At 38.1% G+C, this 27,370-nt stretch overlaps 1 protein-coding gene across 1 annotated transcript in view; it reads left to right on the top strand.

The window, feature by feature from the left end:
* Positions 1-27,370, top strand: part of LOC103460464 (contactin-3-like) — a 127,191-nt gene that overhangs the window by 22,826 nt on the left and 76,995 nt on the right. Inside the window, exon 4 of the mRNA XM_008402637.2 lies at positions 25,569-25,744. Coding sequence (XP_008400859.1) covers positions 25,569-25,744 — 176 coding nt within the window. The remainder of the gene's footprint in view (positions 1-25,568; positions 25,745-27,370) is intronic.

Genomic DNA, 27,370 nt, shown 5'->3' with positions numbered 1-27,370 from the left:
TACTCAAACAGCTAAAAAAGTTGTGTGGAAGGATAGATAAATACTCAACTGAGAAAAGTTTCCAGCCTTATCTGCCATTTTCAGGTAAACTTACTGTTCAAAATGGCCTGCTTCTTTATGCTAGCAGAATAGTGATTCCAGGTTCTCTCAGACAGGACATTCTATCGAAACTAATGAGGGTCACTTGGGAATAACATTCAATGTGGTGGCCGGGTCTCAGCAGCGAGCTGATTAAGCTGTTGGAGACCTGTGACACGTGTTTTCAGGAGAGAACTAAACACAAAGAGCCACTGCTGCCCACTGAATTTCCACAAAGACCATGGGTCATGGTGGGGGCTGATCTTTTCCAGTTTAAGGACAAACAATATTTGATTGTTGTGGATTATTTCTCCAGATTTTTTGAGGTTGCAAAGCCTACCTCCACAACATCTGAGGGAGTGATCGAACACGGCAAGTCCATCTTTGCACGCCATGGCATACCAGAGCGTCTTCGTTCTGATAATGGGCCACAGTTCGCTTCGGATTCCTTCAGAAGATTTGCTCAAGAATGGGGTTTCAGTCATGAAACATCCAGCCCAAAATTTTCTCAGAGCAACGGCGAGGCTGAGAGAGCTGTCAGAGCTATTAAGACTCTCTTTAAGAAGTTGGGGGATCCGTATCTCGCTCTTATGGCCTACCGTTCCGCTCCATTGGCAAATGGATTCAGTCCGACTGAGCTTCTCATGGGAAGGAGGATAAGGACAACTGTTCCTTTTACTCAGTCACAGCTGATGCCACAGAATATTGATACAGAAAAGCTGAGGACTGCAGAGAACAACTATAGACAGAAACAAAGACAAAACTACAACCGTAAACACCGGGCCCACAACATGTCATTCCTACATCCAGGTGAGAAGGTGTGGGTGACAGATCTGCAAACCAGAGGAACAGTAGTGTCTGGAGCAGGATTTGGGTAGTCCACCTCTTCCTCTTGGTAGCTAAAGTTAAATGTTACAGAGATTACTGTTCTGAGATTTATATAAATCTGGGTTCTAATGCTGAACTGTGACTGGAAAGAAATTTAAATTTGTGCACTGTTAGAGTAGAATAAATAAATAGTAATAAGTTAGAGTTCTAGCACATTCTGCTGTAGAAAAGTACTAGTACGATACTGAGTTAATTTGGGGTATTCCACAGAACGCATCTTTCTGATGTGTGATTTAAGTTTACATTTCTACATGTGCTTACATAGACCCTAATCCTATTCAGAAAGGGGGATGTAGTATAAGGCTATCCATGGATAGAAACCTTTGTGCTGTATTGTGTTTGGGGCGGACCAGAATAAAGAGTTCCTGCTAAGATGGAGTTGTCTCATGCGTGCTTCTGTGTAGCCTCAAGATATTGTTAAATATACATATCGGAGAACAGAACATGCACAACTGCAGAGTCAGACACAGTGAACTAGCCATGGAGCTAGCCACACAGAAAATAAGTAAAGTACAGTGATATATTTGTTTTCTTCTCTCTTCCGACGTCAACATGAAAGACTACATTTCTACACTAAAACAGTTTTTTAAAGTAAATTTTCAATTGAAGCAGGAGATGACTAAAGAAAGACCAACTCCGGAGCTGAAAGTTTTACTTCAAGACAGTTTGATGATTCTCAAACGGAGTAGAAAAGACATGCCGAGGATAGACTTGGCTTTGGATGAACAGATATTTTTGTGCAGAATTACGGGTGCATGAATTTCATTGATAAGTAAAGGTAAGTTAGCAATAAGATGTTTTTGTTTAGTTTGTTAATTAGATGTGCGTTGTGTGGGCTACAGTTAATGTTTAAATCATTTAGTAAAGTAGAAGCGGTAGCTATACCACAGCAATTATTTATTAATAAAACATTAAGCCTAAAACGTACTACWACAACAAACTAAATGTTCTGTTCTGTGTGCAAAATTCTTGAATGTTTTTTGGTGTTAAATCCTAAAACATGAAGTGGCATTGTTGTCAGTTGCTATGGCAGCGAGCCTGCAGCTTTGCGAATACAGATCACTTTGCTGTGGATCATAGCATGAAATTAATACCTACATTTCTAAGTTTCACTGAGTTAACGCGGCCATGGATGACACGTAAAAGATTAGTATTTTTGCACCCCAGCATTGTGTGCATGCGCGAAATTTCCGTAGATCCAATAACATGGATGATGTCTTAAGTCATAAGTCAGTGCCTCCCCAGCAATAAACCTCACCGCACGTCACTGACATAACACCTATCATGAACATAAAGACGTCTTTATGAATGTTTATGACAGTTGTCATGAAGTGTCATTCGGTAAATAATGACACTTTTAATGCAAAGTTGCTCTAAACGTTGCATTGAAAGTTCATTAAAAATGCAAACTTTGCATTAAATTATCATAATTTACAAAATCATGAAAAGTAAGTAGCCTCTGAACTTCTCTGTACTTTCTAAGTGTGCTCTAAATTTGTAAAAGTAATGAGTATTCCTCAGTTTTTAAAATATAAGCTAAAGCACTAAATTCATCCATGTTGATACCAACCATGAGTCAAAAGCAGAAAGTGAGGAGCCTCTCAAAACAATCCACATATGTGAATTCACACAGTGGTGCAGTTGGTAGCACCATTGCCTTGCAGCAAGAAAGTTCTGGGTTTAATTGAGGTCTTTCTGCATGGAGTTTGCATGTCCTCCCTGTGCATGCATGGGTTCTCTCTGGGTACTCTGGCTTTTAAGAAAAGAAACAATTAAGAAAAGGAGACACTTGTGAAATATTTAAAGGAACTGCAGTCCAAGCAGGATGAACAGTCCTGGTTCCGACTCAGTCAGTCCCAGCTTCTTGTTCTGAAGACATTTCTTGGATCTCCGTGTGTCTTTTTCAACACATCGCAGTCTCTCGGCAGGCCAAACTTTGGAAGAAGAGTCAGAACAAGATTTGGGTGTAACTATGGCAATGAGTTTTCATATCAATAAAACTGTTAATCAACAATTGGGAAATCGAAACACACTCGTAATGAGAAACTTGCTTATTAATTTAGGAAAGCCGTTGTAATCCAATTCAAAATTCCTTTCAAAGAGTCTTTACTCACAGAGGGAAACTAAATGTTGTAACTGATGAAATTTTCTTCAAAGAGTTGTAAATTTAACAGACTGTATGAAAAAAATTCTGTATGTATAAATGTCCATTGAAGAGGATGTTCAGGGTTATTTATAATTTTCTTGATTTTATGAAGAATCCTTCTGTCATGATACGAGTAGGAGTGGACCCAAAAACAGCAGGCAGTGAACGTAGTAGTAATGTGGATATTTTAATTTAATGAAGACAACCAACTAACCAAAATCCAGGGGAACAGGGAAATTCAAACGCAAGGAAACAGAAGACATGAGGATAACAAAGGTAGCTACTAGCAATGTGGAGAGCATAGCAACAAGCAGGGTAACAAGACAGACTGGAAAGGTGTGACTGAGATAGAGGAACTTAAATACTGGGAGGTTGCAAATGGAACAATGAGCCTAATGAGATGAGATAACGGACTGCAGGTGTGAGTATTTGGCATAGGAGCTAGCTGAGAAGGTGGCACAGGGAAGCTAAGGAGATATACTGGAGAAAACAGGGAGGAAACACCAGGGAGCTGAAAATATTTCTAAAACTAAAACACTAATACTAAAGAAAACCTGATAAACTAGAAGAAAAAGACATGAAGGGAAAATCTTAAATAGAAACAAGTCTGATCTAATAACAATGAGAACTAAGGAACATAGACATAAAGTAACTACAAGATCTAAACAAAGAAAGAACCTAACTAGAACGGCTAAAGAAAGATTGACGTAGATTCAGACAACAAGACCAGCTAAAGCAAAAGTGACAAAATAAGAAAACTAGAAACACTCCAAGGGGTAAGCTAGAAGGAATAAATACTTAACTGGAACTACTAAAGAAAGGTATACCTAAACTCATACATGTACGAATAACTGAACCTGGGGTGATGAAATAAGAAATAAACATTACTAGAATCACTAAAGAAAGCTCGACATGGACTCAGACATTCAAGAATAACAGAACCTAAGGTAAGTAAAGAATGAACCTAACTAGAAACACTATAAAGGATTGAAAATAAGGAAAGCAATAACAAGACAATACTAAGACTAAATACCTCAAATAATCAAATCAAAAGGACCATGAAGGGCTAACCTAAAGAAAACATAATGATAAATAAGATCAAAAACAAACCCAAAGTCCTGACAAGTTCTTTGCACAATAATCTCCAGATGTTCCATAGTTGTCCCCCCAAACAGAACCAGCCTTCTTCAACAGGTTTCTTAACCTTTTTAATGACTGAACAAGTCTTTTAAAATGAAAAATCAACATCAGGCTTTAGGTGTAAGCATTCCTCTCTCATTAGGTGCTTTACATCTTGTTGGGTCTATCAATAAGAATTGGAGAGAATGTAACATTTCTTAATAATCAGAACAAGTGCTCTTAATTTGAAAAAATGACGGTGTCTTTGTTTAGAATTAGGCTAGCTTTAGCAGAACGTGAACACAAGTTTGAAGGTAACTCAAATGTATTGTCTTTTGAAAGGCCTAAAAGTCATTTAATACTGTTCATATGAAAGCTACATGGTCATTACCATGAAGCAGCATCTAACATGAACAGATTGCTAGGAGTAATTAGTAGTTGTGACCGTCCCAGTCTACCAAAACAAACATCTTTTTACTGAATAGATCACCTGTCAGAACTACAAGATGAAGACGGCTTATTACACTTCAGTCCCAGTCCTTAGTCTAAAGCAGTGTTTCTCAACCTTTTTTGGCCCAGCGCCCCCCTAGCCTTTATCCAGGTCCCTCACCGCCCCCCACCAAAGAATTTGTAGGCTACTTTGCACTAACTGTTATTTTATTATTAATATTACTATCACTTGTAGATGTAGGCCTGTCGCAATAAACGATAAATCAATTAATCGCACGATAAATTAAACCTATTGACCTCATTTTAATTATCGGCTTTATTGTCTCTTCCTGCCTTTTTTCTTTCTGTTGATGACACTGAATGAAAAAAGGCTAAGCTCCGGTGCTCTTCACTGACCCTCCCTTCCTCATTTCCCTAGTCTAATGTCCAGCGCACACGACACGAGTTGTCGGCCCATTTTCAAAACCTGAGAGACACATTAGCCGACAGAAATCCCAGGTATAACGGTTCGATCAGGTTCAATCGGGTTCGTCGTGGCGTGTGGTGTCCAGCCACATGGGCACAATATAATGGCTACAAGTCCAGTTAATTGATTTTAAAACCAGGCATTAATCAATGCTTTACTAGAATCTACCTGTGATGCATGTGGCTAGATTCAGAGTAAAGTCCTGACTGAATGAAAATCATTGTAACCAATTTATGTCACTTTAACAAAGAACAGCTGAAAATTTACCAGGTTTATCAACTGCGGTAGCAATTTGGCTCCAACTCCTCCCCTTGTCATTTCTATATTATTTGCAAAGTCTGACGTCTTTGTTTTTGCAACTTCAATTTTACTTTGACTAAAATTTTGCTAATTTTATAGATAGGACAGTGTTTGGCCTGTGAAACTGAGCTAGTTTTAAAAAGAATGTCGTTTAATCAGTTAGATCATAATTTTATACCAAGAGGGCCAGATCTAATTAGCTAACTAGTCAGAGCTAGCTCTATACACCCGACTCTGAAACCACCACTGTGTCTGCATTTGGTTGTTTATACATTAATCGGGTTTAGAGAGTGAAAATAGTGTTCGCATAGCCTAATCCTTTCTGACGTTTTTCTCAGACTAGACATTAGCTTCAGCCTGTTGGACCAAGTAATCTGGATATATTCTTCATGAAAATACCAAGAAAGACTGCAAAAAAATAAGAGAAAAGCATCTCCCTTTAAAAATTCAGAACCGTCCCAGGAAGATCTGCTGTCTCTACCAGAAAGCAGAGCTCTGACAAAAAAACAGATTATCACTGTTAGAGTGGATTATCACATGAAGCTGTGCCAATCAATATTTCATATGAACAATAGATCAAATAACATCATGTAATAAGAAACGGATTGCTTGCCGTGACATACCCAAAGAGACTTATTGGCGGCTTGCAGATCCCATTAGTTTCCTGAGTGAATTGGTGTTTTCCATGTCATTGTTTTAGTTTATGTTCAGTCTCCACCTTTGTCAACCTTGCATCGAACAACAGATTGCAACTCAATTCACATGACAGCAACAAATACAGCAGCCCTCATAAATAAGCCCTGATTTGCTCACTCATCACCAGCAGTGCACAGGCAAGCAGCAAACTAGCTAGTGTGCCAGCTGTGTTTGTCTGCAGTAGGTGGAGAGCAAAACAAAGGGGGTTGACATAGGAACATGCTTGTCAGGTCACGGAAAAATGGCTCCCAATGAGTGTATAATTCAGTGTGTTTGGGTGTAAATAACAGAAAACTGGAGAACTTGTGATTTTAAAGCTCATGTTTGTCACTGATTTTTCTTTTTTTTTTTTTACTTGGCTTTGGTTTGTGGAGCTGCAGAAAAAACAACATAACTCAGATTGGCAGTCTTCTTCTAGGTCAGCAGCTCCGACGCTTAGAGTCACTGCCCTCAATTATGAATATGAATAGAATGTGAGACCAGGTTTAAAAAGGACAAATTGATATTGGAGTTGGCAAGCTCTCATCACGTCAGATTGACATTTCTGGTAATGCTTTTAAAGACACTAGATTTTTTCTGCCTGTATTTTAACTTTAAGGAATGAGTCTTTCTTTTTTTGTCCTTATTTTGGTTGCATCACTTTTTTGACACTGATTGTCTTTGACGTTCTTTCCTTCAGGCAAGGAGAGGACTTCTTTTCCCTTCATCTTTTTTTGCTCAAGTGCAAAAATAGAAAGCACCAAACTGCCTGCAAATAATTTTACTAATGATTAAATTAAAAGTTCAAAATGTCCCAAACGGACTGAAAGAAATGCCTTGAGGAAGTGGACAAACTGTGACTAGTAATAGAGTGGAAAGACTATGGAGATGAAAGCAAAAAGATTCAGCAGCTTCAAAAGCAGAACAACCAGATTCCACAACAGCTTCATTCCTCATGCCGTAAGACTACTAAACTATTAGTTTAATATTTTATGATTATATTACATTGATACTTTTATTATTATTTATTTGTTTATTTATTATTGGAGCGTTGCAAAAGAAATAAGCGAACTACGAGCTAATTTAAAAGTACAATTGAATGACAATAAACTTTGTCTAAAAAAAAGTAGAGAATAGACTGTACATTTAAATGTCAGTTAATGTTGATATTAAACGTTTGCCTACATTTTATTATTGTTATTTTTCTTACAAGTATTGCTTAGCAGTTACAATGTTTTATGAACATTAAATGACAGAAAATATATGGCATATAGGGGCCAAATTTATTTTAACATGGATTTACAAAATGGAGAACTTGATATATACGTATTATTTTAAGCTATACTGAAATATATTTGAACTTTAATAAATGACATTCTTGCTAACCAGTGTAATATCTGAACCCCTTTCAGTTTGTGCTGGTTTTTACATTTCATTGCCAATATGTCTATGCCTTTTGTGGAAAAATCTAAATGGGATTATGTCAAGCAAAGAAAAGTCCTTTATAAGCTAATTTAAGCCAATGAGTGTAACATTTTCCATTAGCTGGGAGACATTGCTCAGGTACCTTTTTCATATTAGATTAAAGAGTTAATCTAAATTATGGTTAAAACTATGAAGTAGACATTTTACATTGTCAACAAATTCTGCCTAGTTTCACCTGAATAACAAGAAAATATTGCAATATATATAATAATATGCTGTAATTCTGATTCAGTTTATTTAGCCAGTTCTAAAGTCATCTTCAGATGACTTTAGAATTTAGAAGTTGGTCGAAGTTTGACATAAAGACTGACTTCTCCCATTATGTGCTTATCTTTAAAAAAATAACGTTGCTGCAGTGGACATACTAGTCATGTTTGCAAGTTGATTATAACTTAATTTTAGCACAAGTTCCGTTTTATAATATAAATTCACATAATTCCACCTTAGTGTTGACCCTTCAGAACTATGTCACTAAATGATTCGAGGCACCATGATGACGGAAGTGAGGGACAGGAGTGTTGAATAGAGCGACTGAAATTGTTTTTTCAAGTTGTTTTTGGCAGTTTGTTCATGGCTTCTACTTGTTCAAGTCGAGCTAATTTGTCTGTGAAGGTAACACACCTGGTTGGGTCTTAGACTGCTGTATTTACAAAAGCTGGAAACAGCTATCTTACAAACCGACCCTCCTGACGTATTGATCAAAATTACTGACTTTGCCTGAATTCACATAAATGACTTTTCCTGTTACACTGGAGCAGAATTAAAAATGTACGAAAGACGAGACGCTAACCAGTTTTTTCCATACACGCAGCATTATCTCCATGGTTACTAATGGTTAGACGCTCTAAAAAGCAATATTTGCTGTCTTTCTAATCAGACTTATTAATACAGTATATGAACGTTAATCTTCTTGCCTTTTAAAAAGTGTTGCTGTGATTACACCAAGGGCACAGAGTTTCAAAATAAAATGACAAATTTGGTTTCTGTCCTTGTCTGTTTGTGCAGCCGACTGTGCAGCATCCTATGTCCACTTTTAAAGTGAAATCAACTAAATAGAAGAGATTTTAGGCTACCAGATGTCTGTGTTTTGACTGGTTTTAAGGTTGTGTTGACGTCCATCATGACAGAGTGGGCGGAGTTTTGGATAGTGTGACATCACATGCAAAGGGTTGATAAAATCTGTTTTAGTACAAATTCAGTTTTAACATACCTTCTGTTTTCCCATAATTTCCGTTGCAGCATAACTTCAGTTTTAGCATAATTTGGTTTCACAATAATATCTATTTCAACACAACTTACCGTATTTTCCGCACTATAAGGCGCCCCGGATTATAAGGTGCACCTTCAATGAAAGGCCTATTTTAAAACGTTTTTTATATGTAAGGCATTATAAGGCGCATAGAATAGACGCTACAGTAGAGGCTGGAGTTACGTAATGCCTCCACTAGATGGAGCTGCACTAAAGGAAATGTCAACAAAACAGTCCGACTCCGGTCACGTGGCCTGACGATGGTCACCCTTCTCCGTTCATGCACAGCATGTTCGTGGACAACGTGGTGCTAAATGACCTGCAGACAACCTGATTCTAAACAGTCGGTAGGTAGATAGTTCAGTCAAACTTTATTAATAGATTACAAACCAGCGTTCTGACAACTATCCCAGCATACACCGCGTGCTTCTTCTTCTATGGGCGAAAATGAAGTCGGCAGCTGCTTACCGTAGTTGCTAGACCTGTTGTGGCTCAATATTGGTCCATATATAAGGCGCACCAGATTATAAGGCACACTGTCGGCTTTTGAGGAAATTGAAGGTTTTTAGGTGCGCCTTATAGTGCGCAAAATACGGTACATTTCAGACTAACTTTCGTTTTAACACAAAATTTGCTTTAGCAAAACTTTCATTTTAGCATGTCTGTTTTAGCATAACTTCTATTGCAGCATGAAATCTGTTGTAGCATAACTTCCATTATAGCATAGCTTACCTTGTGACTTTTGTTGTAGTGTTCTAGCTTTTGCATTTTGTTGAACTTTCTGGATCTCTAAGTTAGTGGACAAGAATAATTTTTTTTACCATGAAAGATTTTTATAAATTCATCGCAGAGAATGATATAGTCCCTATTTAGATACATTTCTAAAATCTCTAAATCTTACAGTACAATTAACTGTAAATAACAGAATGAAAAATAAATTGATGCTTCTGATGCATCTACAAACTGAAACAAAACAACACTCCTTTTTGTCAATCTTTAATTTTTGCGTTCCAAAACACAAAAATCTACAGAATCTGTTAGATGTGTCTCCCAGTATAGGCCTGGTTATTACCACTGAGGGTATAAATATTTAAAATTGATTCTTTCATTTCAAAAAAGGCTTGTGTAATTTCCTGAAGAGGAGAGAGTTCTGGAGGGACCATTTGAGTCGGACTAAACGCTGCATAAGTTGGGCCACTATTTCTGCAGCAACTGAATCCACATCGAAGTATTTACAGCAGGAAGTAGCATGTTCAATCAATACAAAATAAAACAGAGTCCACATTGTAATACCTTTCAAATTGACCCACAACCCTTTAGACTTCCTCATATTTTTCATTTTACAGCGACAAAGCATTTGTGGGGTTTTATGTAATATACCCACACAAAGTAGTGTGGAAGTGGATGGAATAGAATAAATGTTTTCTAATTCTCGGGATGAGGATGATGAAGACTGAAACTGAATGCTTTCTCCCTTAACGGCAGAATTATATGATGCTGATGTAGAAATGTCCTACAGCAGGCCGATGAACAAGAGCGAAACCCAGCACAGTTCATCTAAATAAATGTACAAATAGCACAGATATGATAAAGCGGTCCTAATCATGGTTCTTTTGACTCGTTTGTTGGCTCCGTCCCACTGAACTTGTTCTGTCTCTCCCACCACTCCTCATTCCTCTCCCACTCAGTGACAGTGTGAACGCGCTAACGGGGGAAAACCCTGACAGTTCTTCATTTGACAAATATTCAGCTGCAGCGGCGGAGCACACCGTGGGGCTCTGAGCGCTGCTTTATCAATACACCTGTCACTGTGTTTACTATGAATCTGCTTTAACACAGGATCAAGGGCAAGGCGGTGTTTGGAAAGTGGGAATAAAAAAAGTGCTCTGCCTGGTGTCTGCCGTAGCGTAGTTAGACTTCATATGACTCTACCATAGTTTAAACTTTAAAGGTTTCTGCTGAGGAACACAAACAGAAGCAGGGAAGAAGTGGTTTCAAATATGTTTGTGTGTTTGCTGGTGATTTCATTTTAGCACACAACCAAATAACATCTCCAAAGCAGTTTTCAAATGGAATTGATTTTTATATTCTGGATGGTAGATTGCCTCTTTACGCAACAAGAAAATCCATAGGCTTGTTAAGCTGAACTGTTGAAACCACATAGGTGCTGATTCAACTATATTCTGCATTTAGGAATTGTGAGAAGCAGATACGTTCTCGCTCACTCTTTTGGCATTTACTAAGCATCCATCTTTTCTCTTATGTTTTAATTTCAGTAAAAACATTCTTTTTCTGAAACAAAAACAATGTAATTATAGTTGGTAGGTAATATCCTGGCTGCTGTGTTCACTCATCTGCCAATATTTCACTAATTCCACAGGATTTATGAAATAAAGCGCATTCCCAAACACGCACCTACGGCAATAAAGAGCGGGTTTGGGAATTTCCATTGTGTTACACTTGGCTCGAAAGCAAAATGAACATCAATTTATGTGAACTCTGCAGCAATAGCCTACTAAACATAATTGTAGAGAGCGCCCTCGCCAGCAATTGAATTTCCATTAACAGCTCTAAAGCTCTATGTGTGTGTGCATGTCCATGTGTGTATGGCTGAGGGTACACGTGCTTGTGTGTATGTTTACTGTCTCTGTGGGCATCTGACTTGGAAAAAGCCCAGGTGAGCCACTTGTACTGCTGCAGTACAATTCCTGCTCCATCTGATGAGAAGAACTTGTGCAAAATTGATGGGAGCCTCAAGGTCAATTCCCAGATCAGCCCACATGCATACAGGACATTTCAACTGGGCTGCGTTTACTCTAAAATAGGGCTGCGTGATTAATTACTTTTGCAAATTAGTTTTAACATTAGCTCCAAACAGTTGAATAAATAGTCAAATACGGTAACACTTTATTTGAAGGGGGGTGAATATGACTGTCATGACACTTTCATGTTCGTGACATAACATCTGTCATGAACATGAATAAGCCTTCATGAATATTTATGACTGTTGTCATAAAGCGTCATTCGGTAAATTATGACACTTTTAAAACAAAGTTGACATTACTGTTTAAACTTTACCTTTAATAACATAAAGTTGCCTAATTTTTAAAGTTCAATCAGTAATACTTTTACAACAAATGTATATCAGTAATGATTTCTTGGTTCATGTCAAGTTGTCATAACAAAGACATTTTGAATAATGTCAACTTTGTATTAAAAGTGTCATAATTTACCGAATGATGCTTTATGACAACAGTCATAAATATTCATGAAGGCTTATTCATGTTCATGACAGATGTTATGTCATGTTTATGACAGTGTCATGTCAGTCTTATTCACCACCCTTCAAATAAAGTGTTACCTCAAATACATTATGCTTACTGTGACTGAAGACTTGAAGGTTTAAACCCCTAACTAGCTTTAAGACTCCTTTCTAGCAGGAGCACATAAATGCACTTGCAGCAAGTGAGATATATTTGGAAAAAAGGAAACACAGTTTTCTTACATTTATATGTTTAAATATGGTAAAACGGACAAAATGTAATTACCATGTCATACTTTTTTGCCTTTCAGTTCAATTTTGTCACCAGGGCGTCAAAACATATTGCTCCTTTCTGTTGCTCTGCCCACATTCTGATCACCATTTAAGCCAGGTTGCCATGGAATTTTTGGGGATATTTTGGAACTCGAAACTTATCCCAAAAAAGTTTCAAGTTTCACTTTTCAGGGGCACTCTAAAGTAGAGCCCCTTTCAGCAAATGAACACCATAACTCTCACAGTCAATGCCAATAGTGAAATCTTAAAATCTCCAACCTGCATGATTTATTGATTGTCATATGTCACGTTAGCTGACATATCACATATGACAAGGCAAGAGCCTTGTCCAAATTTGATTGGACAAGGCTGTCCAATCAAATTTGCTCAACAGCCGGACTGCCCTCTAGTTCTTCTGCCATCAACTACATGGGGCACCAATGCTCCCAAAACCAAGGCAACTGTGACGCAAATATTGCAGCATTTACCAAGTATTAATACTATTTTATCTCATACTTCACTGTGCAGACACTTGACTTACTTATGCATGTTATAATTGGCTTACTTTTTGATGTACTTGGCTAATAATTATCTGACCATGTGCGATTTCATTCCCATGTAGTCAGGTTTATTTTAATATCAATAAAATTAATAAAACAAGCCAGTGATGTCTCAACAAAACTAATAGACAAAACTAATTCTGTAGTAGCAGACCACTGAATTCCACATTCTTGATTCCAATACACATGCACTATTCAAAACAGGAGATCTGTAAGCACTTCACAGTGTTTACAGAACTTGATATTGCCACACATTACGACAGTTATCTAGTGCTGTTGTAAACAAATATTTTAGTAATCGAGTAATTATCAATTATTCTTACGATTAATCGGGTAATTGGATAAAAATAAAATAAAATGAAACATCGGTAAATCTAACATAACAGCAGTATTACTATCACATATCAATATCAGTCCAATTTTTCATATTTGAGCTTCCCTAACAATTACTTTTATGTAGTTTAGAACATTAACTTGTAACAATAATAGCTCACTTTCTAAGTTAACCTGAAGAAAAACTTTTCTTCAAAAATCTGAAATTATATTCAATGTAATGATAAAAAGGTAGGCTCACAAATAGCCTGCCTATTTGTGAGCATATAAAAAAATGTCTATACTCCAGCTTTTGGTTTATGTCTTCATCTTCAGTCAGTTTAATAGATGAACTCTCACCTTGCCCAGCCATTTATATCGTTTGTGTTCGGGATTTGACTCCTTTCTTCGTCACACACAGAAACCATACCATACCATACCAACTTTATTTATAAAGCACTTAAAACAACCATAGCTGATACAAAGTGCTGTACATTAAAACACATCTACGAGGTATCTAACGTAACGATGCTCTTCGCCATCCATTTGTTTTGACCGGGATGATATGAAATTTATTTTCCGGTTTTTCAGTAAAACTACGCAGCACAGCCGCCCGTAGCGGTCGCTCTTTTCGCTCACCGGTATAAATAATTCCGCCGTTCGATCTGAACCAGCAGTTCCGGGGGGAGAAAAGCTGCCGTACTCCAAGCATAGCTCCCATAATTTTAAGGATGTTTATTGGTCCCCGAAAAATGACAAAAACCGGACGTTATCATGAATCAGTAAAATCCTCACAGGACGAAAATTAGATGTTATGCTGCTAAGACTTAACTTTCGCAACAACTCAGGAGGAAGTGAGAGCATGGCGGAACACAAACGACCCGGTCGGAACACAGTGCATTTAATAATTCAACATAATTTAACGAGGCTTCGAGGCAGATAAATTTTCTTCGAGGAATTTTAATAATCGAGGTACTCGACCCAGATAGCACAGAATGATTGAAACAACATTGAATCAATGTTAGGCAGAGATATTGAATCAATGTTGAACGATGACATTGAAACAACATTGAAAGTGGTCAGTCACTTGTATGTTGAATCAACGTTAGGTTTCAAATATAACTGACATTATATCAATGTTGATTCAATCATCATCTGTAGCTTATGTCAATTTACATGCATATTTGTGTTGATATTACATTGGATCAGTTAGGAATCAACGTTGATTCAACCTTCATCTGAACAGATTTTCTGTTGATTTTATATGAAAGCTAAGGATTTATGTACATTTTTAGGTCTGATAGGTCTGCATTGTAACATACCACTAAAAGTTTCTTCACTGGTGTTAAACACACTATATTATTGGCAGATCATGGGTAAACTGTACAAAAGGTTAAAAATGACAACATGTGTTTGATATAACATTTTATTTAAGAAAAGAGGGACAGATCTTTAAACATATTTGACTCCTTTTTGACTGTCAAAACAACAGTCTATGGACAACAGAAGAACAAAGTCCATGATGTTAAGCTTTGTACTGTATGAACTAGGGAAACAGTACTAGTTGTGGTAACTCCAGTTTGACTCTGGTTGGCATCACTTTGATTCCTTGCGATGTCTTCCTCTTGTTCTGGCGTGCAATGAAGCCACTTCTTGACAGTTTTACTGCAGTCCTCAAGAATCAGCTTTTGGTCAAACTGCAGAGCAACAACTGAAAACCACAAAAAAAAGTGAGGAAGGTGCCAGTTAGAAAGATAATAGGTACCGGCAACCAATTTTTTTTCTTTATATTTTTTGTACTCTGAATGCATTTTTCTATTAAGTGTATTACCAGAAAAGAGCAGAAAAAATTTCAGCCCATTATCTCTAACGGTTTCCGAGATTTTTGGGGGGTAGGTGTACCTTGCCACTAAATTTTACATTTATTTGTAATGACATCCTTTAAATATAAATAAATCATATTGAAAAACATGAATATGTACAATATAAATAGTTTACTTTTAAAATGAAGGTTCTTTAAAAAATGTAATTTTTAAAAATAAAACAAATTTCAATATTTACACTGACAGCAGAGATGGCATGTTTGGGATACGATATTAAAAAATATATGTTGAAACCAAGCCCCAAAAGCTATTTTGCCCATCTTGCTATGTGGTCTTAACATGCTCAATTTTTTGTAGGGGTCTGGGACTGTTCAATAAAGATTTATTAGACCGCAAACCTGCTTCCAAAGCCAATTTGACCGACTGAAAAATATTTCAAAAATTGACAAAATTAAGTATTTTTTGACCACTCCCCAAACTTGCATTTTTCCATTAGATTTCAATAAAACTTCTCTACTACAGATAAATTAGGCTGCTGAATAACATAAAGGAAAGCCTACCCAGATAGCACACAATGATTGAAACAACATTGATCAACATTGAATCAACGTTGAACGCTGACATTGAAACAGCATTGAAAGTGGTCGGTGACTTGAATGTTGAATCAACGTTAGGGTTTCATTTCAACCATAACTGACATATCAACGTTGATCCAACCATCATCTGTATGTCAATTTACATGTATGTTTGTGTTGATATTGCATTGAATCAGTTAGGAATCAACATTGATTCAACCTTCATCTGAATGTGGTTCTGCACACATTTCTGTTTATTTTTCATTAAATCAATGTTGATTCAACACTCATTTGACTGGATCTCCATACATATTTGTGTTGATTATACATTGAATCAGTTACGAGTCAATATTGATTCAACCTTCATCTGAATGTGGATCTACATGCAGATTTGGGTTGATTTCATATTGAATTAAAGCTAAGGATTTATGTACACTTTTAGGTCTGATAGGTCTACATAACATACCACTAAAGGTTTCTTCACCGGTGTTAAACACTATTATTGGCAGATCATGGGTAAACTGTGTACAATAGTTTAAAAATGACAACATAGGTTTGATATAACATTTTATTTAAGAAAAGAGGGACAGATCTTTAAACATATTTGACTCCTTTTTGACTGTCAGAATAACTGTTCTTCTGTGGACAATAGACTGAGTCCATGAGGTTAAGCTTTGTACTGTATGAACCAGGGAAATGGTACACGTTGTGGTAACCCCAGTTTGACTCTGGTTGGCGTCACTTTGATTCCTTGTGATGTCTTCCTCTCGTTCTGGCGTGTAATGAAGCTACTTCTTGACAGTTTTACTGCAGTCCTGAAGAGTCAGCTTTTGGTCAAACTGCAGAGCAATGGCTGAAAAACACAAAAATAAAAGTGAGGAAGGTGCCAGTTAGAAATATGATAAACATATGAAAAGTTCTCAAAGACATTGGAAGATTAAACAATGTACTGGTTACAGGTCTGAGAACCAATACAAACCATATAGTTCCCCATGTACACTCACTGTTAATATTTATCTTAATTGTTCATTAATATTTATCTTAATGTTTACATATACAACTACATTTACCTATGAAGCTGAAGTCTAGTGTAGGATTTATGATGCTGCACTCATGTTAAAATGAGGGGATCAATATTTAAAATAAAAGCCGTTTATCAGAAAACTTAAAGATAAGACTTATTTAACACACCAGAGACAAATAAATGGAGCAAAAGGTGATTTATACTGTAGTTGGAAAAATTTATAATTTATACAGAATAAACTTACATCAAATAGCTGGTTTAATCTTCAACTACAAATATTTCCAAATAAGTTTATTAAATTCATTACAAAATATCCACGTGCTGATAAAGATCCCACACCTGTAATAATAGTCCAGTTCAATTTAACCAGTTACCAATCCAAGAATCAACAGACTGAATCAGTCATTAGCAGGTTTAGTTCAGTTCACCTGCCTTACATGTTTTAAGTGTTTCCTTTCTGTCTCACCTGGATTCAATTTGTGGATGATTAACAACCTTCTGCACTTCTTGATGGTTGCAGACAGTCATGCAATCATCTTACTCAGCTGTTCTGGAACAGAGACACATCTAAGCACGTCCTTAAGCACATCATAATAAAAAATGAAAAACAAGCGATTACTATCAACAATTTAAAGCCCACCTGGAGCAGCCAACCTTACACTTCCTTGTCCACTACATGCTGTTTCACCTGCCTTGCATGTTTTAAGTGTTTCCTTCTGCCTCACCTGGATTTAATCTGTGGATGATTAACAACCTCATGATGACTGCAGACTGTCATGCAATCATCTAACTCAGCCGTTCTGGAACAGAGGCATGTCCCTAAGAACATCATAAGAAAAAGTTAAAAACAAGTGATTACTGTTACAACAATTTAAAGCCCACCTGGAGCACCAGCCTTACACTTCCTTGTCCACCACATGCTCTCCCACATAGACATAATATAAACGCCTCATGGACCGCTCTCGCCTATTGTCGCTGACGAGATTTAGGGCGGTCATTTTGGAGCGGTATATCACTCCACTCAGCGTTATGTGTTTAGCAGGCAAAATGACGTATCAGCGCATTTAATCGATCATAACACGCCATTTTGTTACTGGAAACCATATTCAAACATCTATCAAAGCTACATTTATAAACAATTGTATTATTTAAGTATATTTTTAATACATAGTTCAGCATATTTAAATATGCTTAGTGGCTAAAACAATAGAATAGGAATGGAATATTCTGATATCGATGTATGAAGAGCATATTACAAAGCACACAGCCATTCATCCATCCATCCATCCATCCATTTTCTTGCACCCTTTTTTCCTGAATTGTAGTTCAGTCTCCCACACAGCACCAATACATCAAATCCTTAAAAAAGATTTTAGCATTAACATTTAGCCTGATTCTATAGTTCCTCTATTTCTATTGTGCTCCTGTTAGCCAGTGAGGAGTTGAAGAGTTTTATTGCACAAGGCACAAAGGAGTTCCTTAGTCTGTTGGTCCTGCACTTTGGAAGAAGCAGTCTGACACTGAACCTGCTTTCCTGGCTGCTGATGACTATGTGCAGAGGGTGGCTGGTGTTGTCCATAATAGCCTCGAGTTTCTGTAGGGTTCTCCTCTCTGCCACTGCTGCCAGAGAGTCAAGCCTTGTGCCAACCACTGAGCCAGCCCTCCTGATTTGCTTCTCCAGCTTAGAAAAGTCTGTCTTAGAGATGCTTCCACCACAGCATATAAGAGGATGCTGGCGACAACAGACTGGTAAAACAACCTCAGCAGCTTTCCACAGATGTTAAAGGATCTCAGTCTCCTCAGGTAGTACATCCTGGTCTGATATTGTATTAGGGATTAGGTAATTCATTCAGCAAGTACTTTTCCTTTTAATACTTAAGTATTTTTAAAAGCCAGTACTTTTTTACTTAAGTACAAATGTTAATGTGGTAGTTTTACTTTTACTTGAGTACATTTTTGGCTGTGTATTTGTAGTTTTACTTAAGTAAATATTTTTGAGTACTTTCTCCACCACTGCTAAACACAAAGAAAGCAAAGCAATAATACTTAAACCAGCACACACTCCTTTGTTCTTATTGATCCTACGATGGTTGAGCTGCAAATGCGGTCGTGCACAAGCTTTGATCCAAGCAAGGCATTCCATTTCAGATTTTGGAAATCTGTGAATTTTAGTTCCACAAATATGATCAGGATACCTGACATCGCCTGTACAGATTCCCCACTAATGGTGGAGAACCATTCTTTTTCGAGTCCTGACGCAAAAACTTTCTGTCAGTATGCTAGTCCACAATGCATGTGTTTACTACTGAAGCTTGTGTTTGTGAGACGGCCCGCACGTGGTAGCTGCGCTGTGACGTAAAATGGGCATTAGCCAATGAAACGCGGCCCCTGTGGTAAGGTCCATTGAGCCTCGATGTAGCCAAACGCCGTCAAATGTTTGTTTTTTTAAATGTCACATTAGATTTGTTGTGTTGATGTATTTTGATGTGCTTCACCCCAATTTAATTTTCCACCGCAATGCGCAAACTTCCGCGTTCACTCAGTGTTCAAGTTCCACACCACTTGCGCAGTGTGAAGGAAAGAAGAGAGGCTGCACACGCAGGCTGCAAATGAGATACATGTGGTCAGCATCAAGAGACAGTGATCAGCGAACACCAATCATACACTTTTTCACAAAAATCGGCCGATTATGATCGATCGGCACACCTCCGTTGGTTAGGTTTTGTTTTTGCAGCGTTCAAGTATTCAGCATTCTCTTCATTATTGCAGACAAAAGAGTCTGCACAAAGGGTGTTTTGTGAGGTTCAGTAATATTCTCACTGTAGTTTATGTGGTCTCTTAAGACTCATGATATGAAATTATTCCCCATATCCAAAAAAAATCAATGGCAATCTGGGTAGAGATCGAATTACATGTCCAACTGGATGAGAATAGAAAGTAGCTCATCTTTGTTTGACATCTGAATGCAACACACTACGTGACAGGGGGACTATCGGCGTGATGTTACACCAGGTTTACTTTTACAATGCTTGTTTAATTCCTGGCCAAATAATTCTAGTTGAATAATAATAAAACACATACTTTTTAGTGCTTTTCAAGAGATCCCCTTGAAGAATAAACTTTTATTGTTCATTCCAACTTCTGGTTGTGTAATACGTCATGTACTACAACTCTCTTAAGAGAGAGGGTGTGAGAAGGAGCTGTAAATGTAACAGTTTCCTACATAGAGATTATAAAATAAAAGATACAGCATGTGGGTTGCAAAAACACAGAAACTAAAGGAAAAGAAGGCTGCTAGGCTCCTATGAGAGAAATGCATTTATCCATTTGGCCTGGTTGTTGGGGTTAAACACTCTTTCCCCAGATCCACCCAGAAGGAGTTGATAACAGTTTCCATCAGCGTCCTGCCGTGATCCTTTTCAGGCTGACTGATCAGCATAACCCCCGGTGCAGAAGACTGTTAAGCAGAGCCTGAGCAGGAACCGGATCCAAACAGGGCAAAGCATTACCTGGGCAGAGCAGAGCCTCATCTAACAGAATAGTTAGGGGAGGCTGTGGAAAAAAATCCCAACAAAGACTCTCTTTGCTGCAGCTCAGAGCTACAATCCAAGATGCCTGTGGCCAAGGATTAGCGATGCCTGGTGTGGAGGTGTAAAGATGCATGTCTCCCTTTGTGTGGCAAATGTATTGAGCAGAGACTATCTGCACATTTATGTCTCCCACTGGAATGAATCGACCCGCTGCTGGGATCTTAAAGAAGTGTGTTAGTTGGATAAAATAAACCATTATCAGTTTGTTTCTGAATATAGCATCCAAAGACGGAGAAGCGGAGAAGTGGAATATAGCAATACATCCACATATAGATATCCCTGTTTTTAATTGATCAAAAATAAAAAAATAAGCTTAAGTACTGGATATTTAAAGCATCATTTGGATGTGGAAACTCTTGTCTTAAAAGTTTGAAGGCAATGTGACAAAAATATCTAACAGCAAAAAACCAGTGGTGGTTACTAACTAAAAAGTTAGCTCACCTTAAAGCAGTAATCATAAACATTTGTCCCACTAACACACTGTTCCAAGGTAGAGTTTAGCAAAAGCTAATGTTAAAGTCCATAACCACGTTGACAGCCACCATTAGTCATTGACATGTGTGACAGCAGAATATATTGGATAGAAATTGTTACTGCCCCCCTACATGTATGTCTGGTGCTTTCACAAGTAAACCTTTCCCTCATGGTTTCAGTTTTATTCCTGTTTTTGCCTAGTTGACCACAGAAAAGAACACAGAACATCAGTATATTTTAAACTGTTTAGAGTAGTACAGTGATGCATTCTGGTTCCAAAAAAATAAAAAATAAAATGAGTGCACTGGAGAACCAACAGAATTGCTACACTAACAGTCTTCACTCACTTCAATATATAAGCATAAATACACATCCAGCTACAGTCATTCACCAAAACCTCAACACAGACAGCAAACCTTATACTATTGAAAGGTTTACAAAAGGTAAAGTAACACTTCAGGTTTATCTGGAAATTTTAATTCATGGGCAGCTAAGCATTTTCAAAGTTAGTAAAAATGCTAAAGCCCTAAACGCAAAATTAGCTCTGCTGTTAGTGCTTTAGTGGAAGTGCATCCACTACTGCTTAGATCAGTGGTTCTTAACCTGGGTTCGATCGAACCCCAGGGGTTCGGTGAGTCGGTCTCAGGGGTTCGGCGGAGCCTCTGCCGCGGAGGTAAAGACACACTTGTGTAAAGTTGTGATGACGCGCCCCGCTTTGCCATCACTTAATGCAGAGGATCACGTTACATTGCTTAGCCAATCAGTGCTGTGGAGGAGCACTGATTGAAGGAGTTCCATTCTCAGCATGGATTTGAGCTTGTGTCAGCAAACCTCGCCGTTTTTACCAAATTCTATAGTCTAAATCTGCTCCTTAGTCGCATCTTTTCAGGGTTGCTACTGCCTCTAGTGGCGTGGGGGTGATAACACAGCTAATATAATTACATTACTAAATCAGAACACCGCAAAATATTTTGTGTGTCGGCAGGGGGCGGGGGAAATGAGAAGGGTTAGGTGAATGCGCATATGCAACTGGGGGGTTCGGTACCTCAAAAAAGGTTAAGAACCACTGGCTTAGATGTAACAGCAATCGCTCAGATTCTTCTTTCAAATGTGTGCTGTGTTTGCTACGTAGCTCATAAACTGCCAGATCCTACAGAGTTCCCATGAGCTATTTGATTGTTGCTGTGGTTGCCCCAGCATGTTATTTCAGGTGCACCACCATGTCATGTAAAAACTGACTGCAGGTTTTCTATTTAGCCGTACTCTTTCCATTTCTTTGGGATGGGTTTGGTTACCATTACGCACTTGTTTGTGTAGATCAATCACATTAAATATGTTGAAGTTTGTGGTTGTAACATGACAATATACAAAAAGCGTTGAGGGGTATGAATGCTTGTGCCAAAGCCTGGAACTGACCCAACACCACATGAAAGGGAGGCATGTCCAATAAGTCTCAGCAGTTTGCTTTAAAGACTACATAAAACCTTTACAGAGTATTTATAACAAGCTGTGAAGCCATCCAAAAACAAGCTAAGGAAAAAAGTCACATTAAATTGCAGAGAACATCTTAAAAACCTAGCAAGAAATCATCTAACACATCGCCTGTAAAACAGATTGATGCAGTATGATGGTCTGGGCCAGCCTGGCCTCCTGTCACACTGCTGAGTTACAAGTGGTCATTGGCGATTTGGCAGATAACAGCAGTGTATAGATTAATTACGGAGAGTCCCAGAGGTCTACTTCTCTTTTAAGGGAGGGCTCCTCACCACGGCAACAAGCTCACTCAAGATGAGGGAAGATTTTACTCTCTGCTGGGATTCTTTTTACTAATTGGCATTTAGTAAATACTGATAAAAGGGAACCGATAAACAACTGAACTGAAATAAAATGGATTCCAAAATGTGTCGGGTGGGCAGCGTTCTTATTGTAGCAGCTAACTTTCCTCATGGTGTGTGATCTGCCCAGGCTGTCTGCTTTCATCTCCCATTAAATTCAATCACGCTGGGCTGCTCCAAAGCTAACTAGCTATGCATTCGCTATTTTTTTCCTCCTGCTCGTATAATGAATAATCCCTTCTATTGCACTAACAGAGGTTGCAGTTCTCGGTGCAGGGGGGGAAACCCAGGGACGTCACAAACAAAAAAAGGAAGAGCGTTCCACTGTAAATGTTGATGTTTTAACATGTATTCTTGGAAAGCTGATGGTTATGAGAAGCAGGGAGCTGTTTGAAAGTAACACTATGAAAAAATCTGTCAAATTAAGTGACTGTCAGCGACTGCTAGATGAATAATGCAAGCCACAAGATGAAAGACAGCTTTGTCTTTTGTGGTTTGCTAGGCAGGAAACCGAGCGGATTGGGAGGCAAAGAAGAACTGGCTTTAAGTCTGCATGATACATCTTTATAACTGCCTGATAGTTTGCCTGGGAGGCTAAAAATTATATAGATTTTTTTCCCCCTTCTTATCATCGGAGTTTTCATTTCGCTGTCCTTTCACCAAGGGAGACTAGCACCTGGCATTCCAATAATGTTTGATTTCTCTCCGATTCGTTAAGGAGCGTGAGGTGTAACTTTTCATCTACGGTAATGCTCAGAGATAAAGCCCCACTACAGCAAGCAGGTTTCATATAGGGAATTTGTTTTGTGTGTGTGCGGTCTCCTCCTGTCAAAATCGGAACTACAGATCACAGATTTCAGTAAATTACACATGAAGTGCTTTTTTATTGTGAAGCACAAACATTATTCAATGCTTTTGTCTCTCATTTCTGGCAGTGATTAATTGTTGTCACTTCTAGAATTTGGTGTGTGCGAGAGACTATCTTGTGACCTTTTCTAGGGGAAATGGTCACAAGACAATGCAATGCGAAGGTGTCAGAGCAATACATCAGAAACACAAAGGCACAAACAGAAACTAATTAGAAAGCACTCAGAGAGCGCATAAATCTGCCAAGGCTGCATGGGTCCCTCAGATTTCTCCTGTTAATATCACATAATATTTAGATGTTTCCATCTCCGTTCAGATTCAAATCTGCCTTCTATTGCACATTCCGACAAAATTACAGCCAGTGTAATAATTTTTCAAGTATGTACAGTGATTAAGTGGGAAATAACAACCCAGCTACTAACAGCAGCACTGGTTATCAACTGTCTTCAAGCAACTCTTAGATGAATCATTCTGCATATGCTATGTGCTCAAAATGTCTTGTTACAATGTTTTATTTTACACCTGTTTGTCGCAATAATATATGAAATATAGCATTGAGACATAATTGCATGGTGTATGCTAACAAAATGGTCACACAGCTTTATGTGGGTTTAGTTTTCATGCAGTCATGGCATCAAAAAAATAATTGCTGCAATTGGTAACAAATAGTTGACCAAGTTATTTTGTTAAGGTTTTTAAATTGTCAATTTCAACAAATCTAATAAATAAACTTGCAGATGTGAGAACAATTCTGCTAATGCACTAGCAGGGAAACTTATTTTTTGCCCATTGCTTTAGCTTTTTTGCTGCTTTAGCCTTTTGGTAACTTTGAAAACCGTCAGCGAACTTAGCTTCCCTATATTAAATTTTCCTTATTGATTCCAAAGATCTCTGATAAATGCTGATTTACTTGGTTCTTTTAGAAACTTGCAGTTGAATAAAGTTTGACATTTTTGTTGAAGCTTTGATTATCACCTTTTAAGAATTCCTCAAGTAGATAGATGGTCTTATTTTGAAGTGGGTGAAGACTGTGTACATGGCAGTTCTGTTTCCTCTCCTCACATTCTCCAACCAAGATCTGGTGCAGCAGATGACGTCAATTTGGTACCCAGAAAGCAATGCTGTTCTACGTTAAACAGTTTAAACTCAACAACTATATAACCGAATCATTCAGTGAAACATTTGTTCCAAAGAATCCCTTCCTGAAGGTTAACTGTGCTCATAGCTGAGAAAGGGACCAACCTTACATGTCTGGTACACGTGATACACTATGTATCAGTGGTGTGTCAATGATACATGATAGACATTGACATGGCTTAAATTGGTGTTTTAGCATGTTAGCATTAGCTTCCACAAATTAGTATGTTGGGTTAGCACCTTAGTGTTAGCAGAACTAATATTCATGATTAGTGCTTTGGCATAATTAAAACCCTCCTGTTGTCCTCGGGTCAAAATGACCTAGATTTGTATGTGTTTTCCCTATACACAGAAAATGAGGGCAGGAGGGTTAATCTTCTAGTTAGCGGTACCTACCACTGTTAACTTCAATAAACTTAAATAAATACAGAGATGTAAATACTTGTTACCAACTGAAGTAATCATTTAAATTGGAATTGTATTCTCTGTTTATTTGGAAAAAAAAAAAGTTCACTGTATCCTGATTATGAATGTTTCAGCTGCTGTTTCATTTGCTTAGGTTTAGGTACAAGAACTAATTTGGTTTAGGGACAGCAACTCAGTTGATCAAATCCAGAACAAACTTCTCTATTGGGACTAATTAAAACTGGGATAAAAGAAAAACTAGAGGCCAGACAAAAGTCACAATACCAAAGATGATTAGTTAGTTTATTTTTAAAATTTTCCCATAAGTACAGCTGGACAGTGGAATTTTATAAACTCAGACCAGTTGGAACCAACTGGGACATTTTCTGTCACCCTAACATGGCACAAAGGCAGTTTATACGTCCCTTCCTTGTAATTTGAAACCCATACTCTTTATTACTCACCTTTTATCCTTTCAGCATGATGTAGGCAGGCTGATCAAATGGATCTCTGATGAACGCTGAGCGCTCATCTCCAGGGGGACTCAGCCACTGATTGTGTTTGCGTTTTTCCAGATGGTCACTAAACGGAACGCTCATTGATCTAGGGAGCGACTACCGGCGTCACATGTCTGGGGGCAGCCTGATCATTAGGAATCTGGACAAGGACCAAGACAGCGGGATGTACCAGTGCACAGCTTTCAACACACTAGGTTCCATCCTGAGCCGCAGAGCCAGCATTCATTTCGCATGTAAGTGCCGCTATGTTCGCTAACACTTTTTTTTCCTGGCATGACTCTGACATAGTTATGACAATCTGGCATCTCTATGAACCTGCAGTACATCACCCTGACATGTGTAATATGCTTTCGGCCCACAACTTTTTTCCATTTTCATTCACTCTTCCGCTTTCTAATTTAGATTGCCTGGGAGTAGATTTTCACAAGGGGACATGGTAATAAAGTGAAATGTCAGATGCAACAAACACAAAGGGTATCTTCTGACTTTCTCTGTACCCCATTGATTCTCATTAGACGTTCAAACTCTGACAGCCTCCTCGCCTCATCCAAACAGACACATATTTTTGCCAAGTTGTACTCAAGCTCTTGTTATCTAGACTTTAAAGCAGTCAGGCATGGATAATGCTCAAAAAGTGTTTGTATCTGTGGACAATAATCACCATAATGCCTTTGTGTACAATATCTGATTGTGAGCAAGTTGAACTCTGACAGGCTGGACTGCTGCTCTGGCAGAGGTAAGAAAAAGACAGGAATCCTGAGGCGTGACGCCGTGGACCAGCACCTATAGAAGCACCGCCTGTTTCTTGATCAAGCCTGCTGACTATTGATCTTGTCCCAGGGATAGGGAGCCTTTCACTTCCTCTCGTGAGATGGACTGCCATTATCCCTGCAGCTCAGTAATGAATCTCACTTGTGGGGGACTAGCTGAGGAGCAGAGCTGCTTGACATTTATCGTCTTGCCTAATGCACGGTGAGGGAGGACTGAAAGATCAGGAAAGCTGATACTCTGTTTTCCCCGTTGTATTGAGGCAACTGCCCTGAGATAGAAATGTCATTCCTCCTGTTCTGCCTTACCTTGCCCTCAAAATCCAGCTGCAGCTAACGCAGGCAAGCCCAGATTATTTTATAGCATGATAGAAGAGGCTATTGCAAAATGACAGATAAAGGTATCAACTTCCTTAGAACAGCCAACAAATTGGTTAGGTCTGGGATTGTTCAGACTCTGTTAGGACTTTTTGTGAGCTTTTCAAGAAAGTAGATCAATTTTATTGTTTCTAGATTTAAAGTTAGTTAATTTTTTAGAGAGCTTGATGATTCTCTTCACCTGTCGCTAAACTGTTTAGCTGAAGTTAAATTATGGATGGAAAAAAACTTTCTTCACCTCAATGAAAGCAAAACTCAAGTTCTATTATTTGGTCAAAAACTTCAGACTACAAATCCAGATCAGATTCTTGGTTCCTTGGCTCGGTCTTATCAGACCTCTGCTAGGAATCTTGGTTTCACTTTTGACAGCTCTTTAAAGTTAGATAAACAACCCAGATAGCACAGAATGATTGAAACAACATTGAATCAATGTCAGCCAGAAACATTGAATCAACGTTAAATGCTGACATTGAAACAACATTGAAAGTGGTCGGTGACTTGTATGTTGAATCAACGTTAGGGTTTCAACCATAACTGACATTATATCAATGTTGATTCAAGCATCATCTGTATGTCAATTTACATGCATATTTATGTTGATATTGCATTGAATCAGTTAGGAATCAACTTTGATTCAACCTTCATCTGAATCTGGTTCAGCATGCATATTTCTGTTGATTTTACATTGAATCAATGTTGATTAAACACTCATTT

This window comes from Poecilia reticulata, unplaced genomic scaffold (assembly GCF_000633615.1).
Source record: "Poecilia reticulata strain Guanapo unplaced genomic scaffold, Guppy_female_1.0+MT scaffold_247, whole genome shotgun sequence".
Lineage (NCBI taxonomy): Eukaryota > Metazoa > Chordata > Actinopteri > Cyprinodontiformes > Poeciliidae > Poecilia > Poecilia reticulata.
Note: the sequence above shows the minus strand (reverse complement) of the source record. Positions and strands in the feature narration are given on the sequence as shown.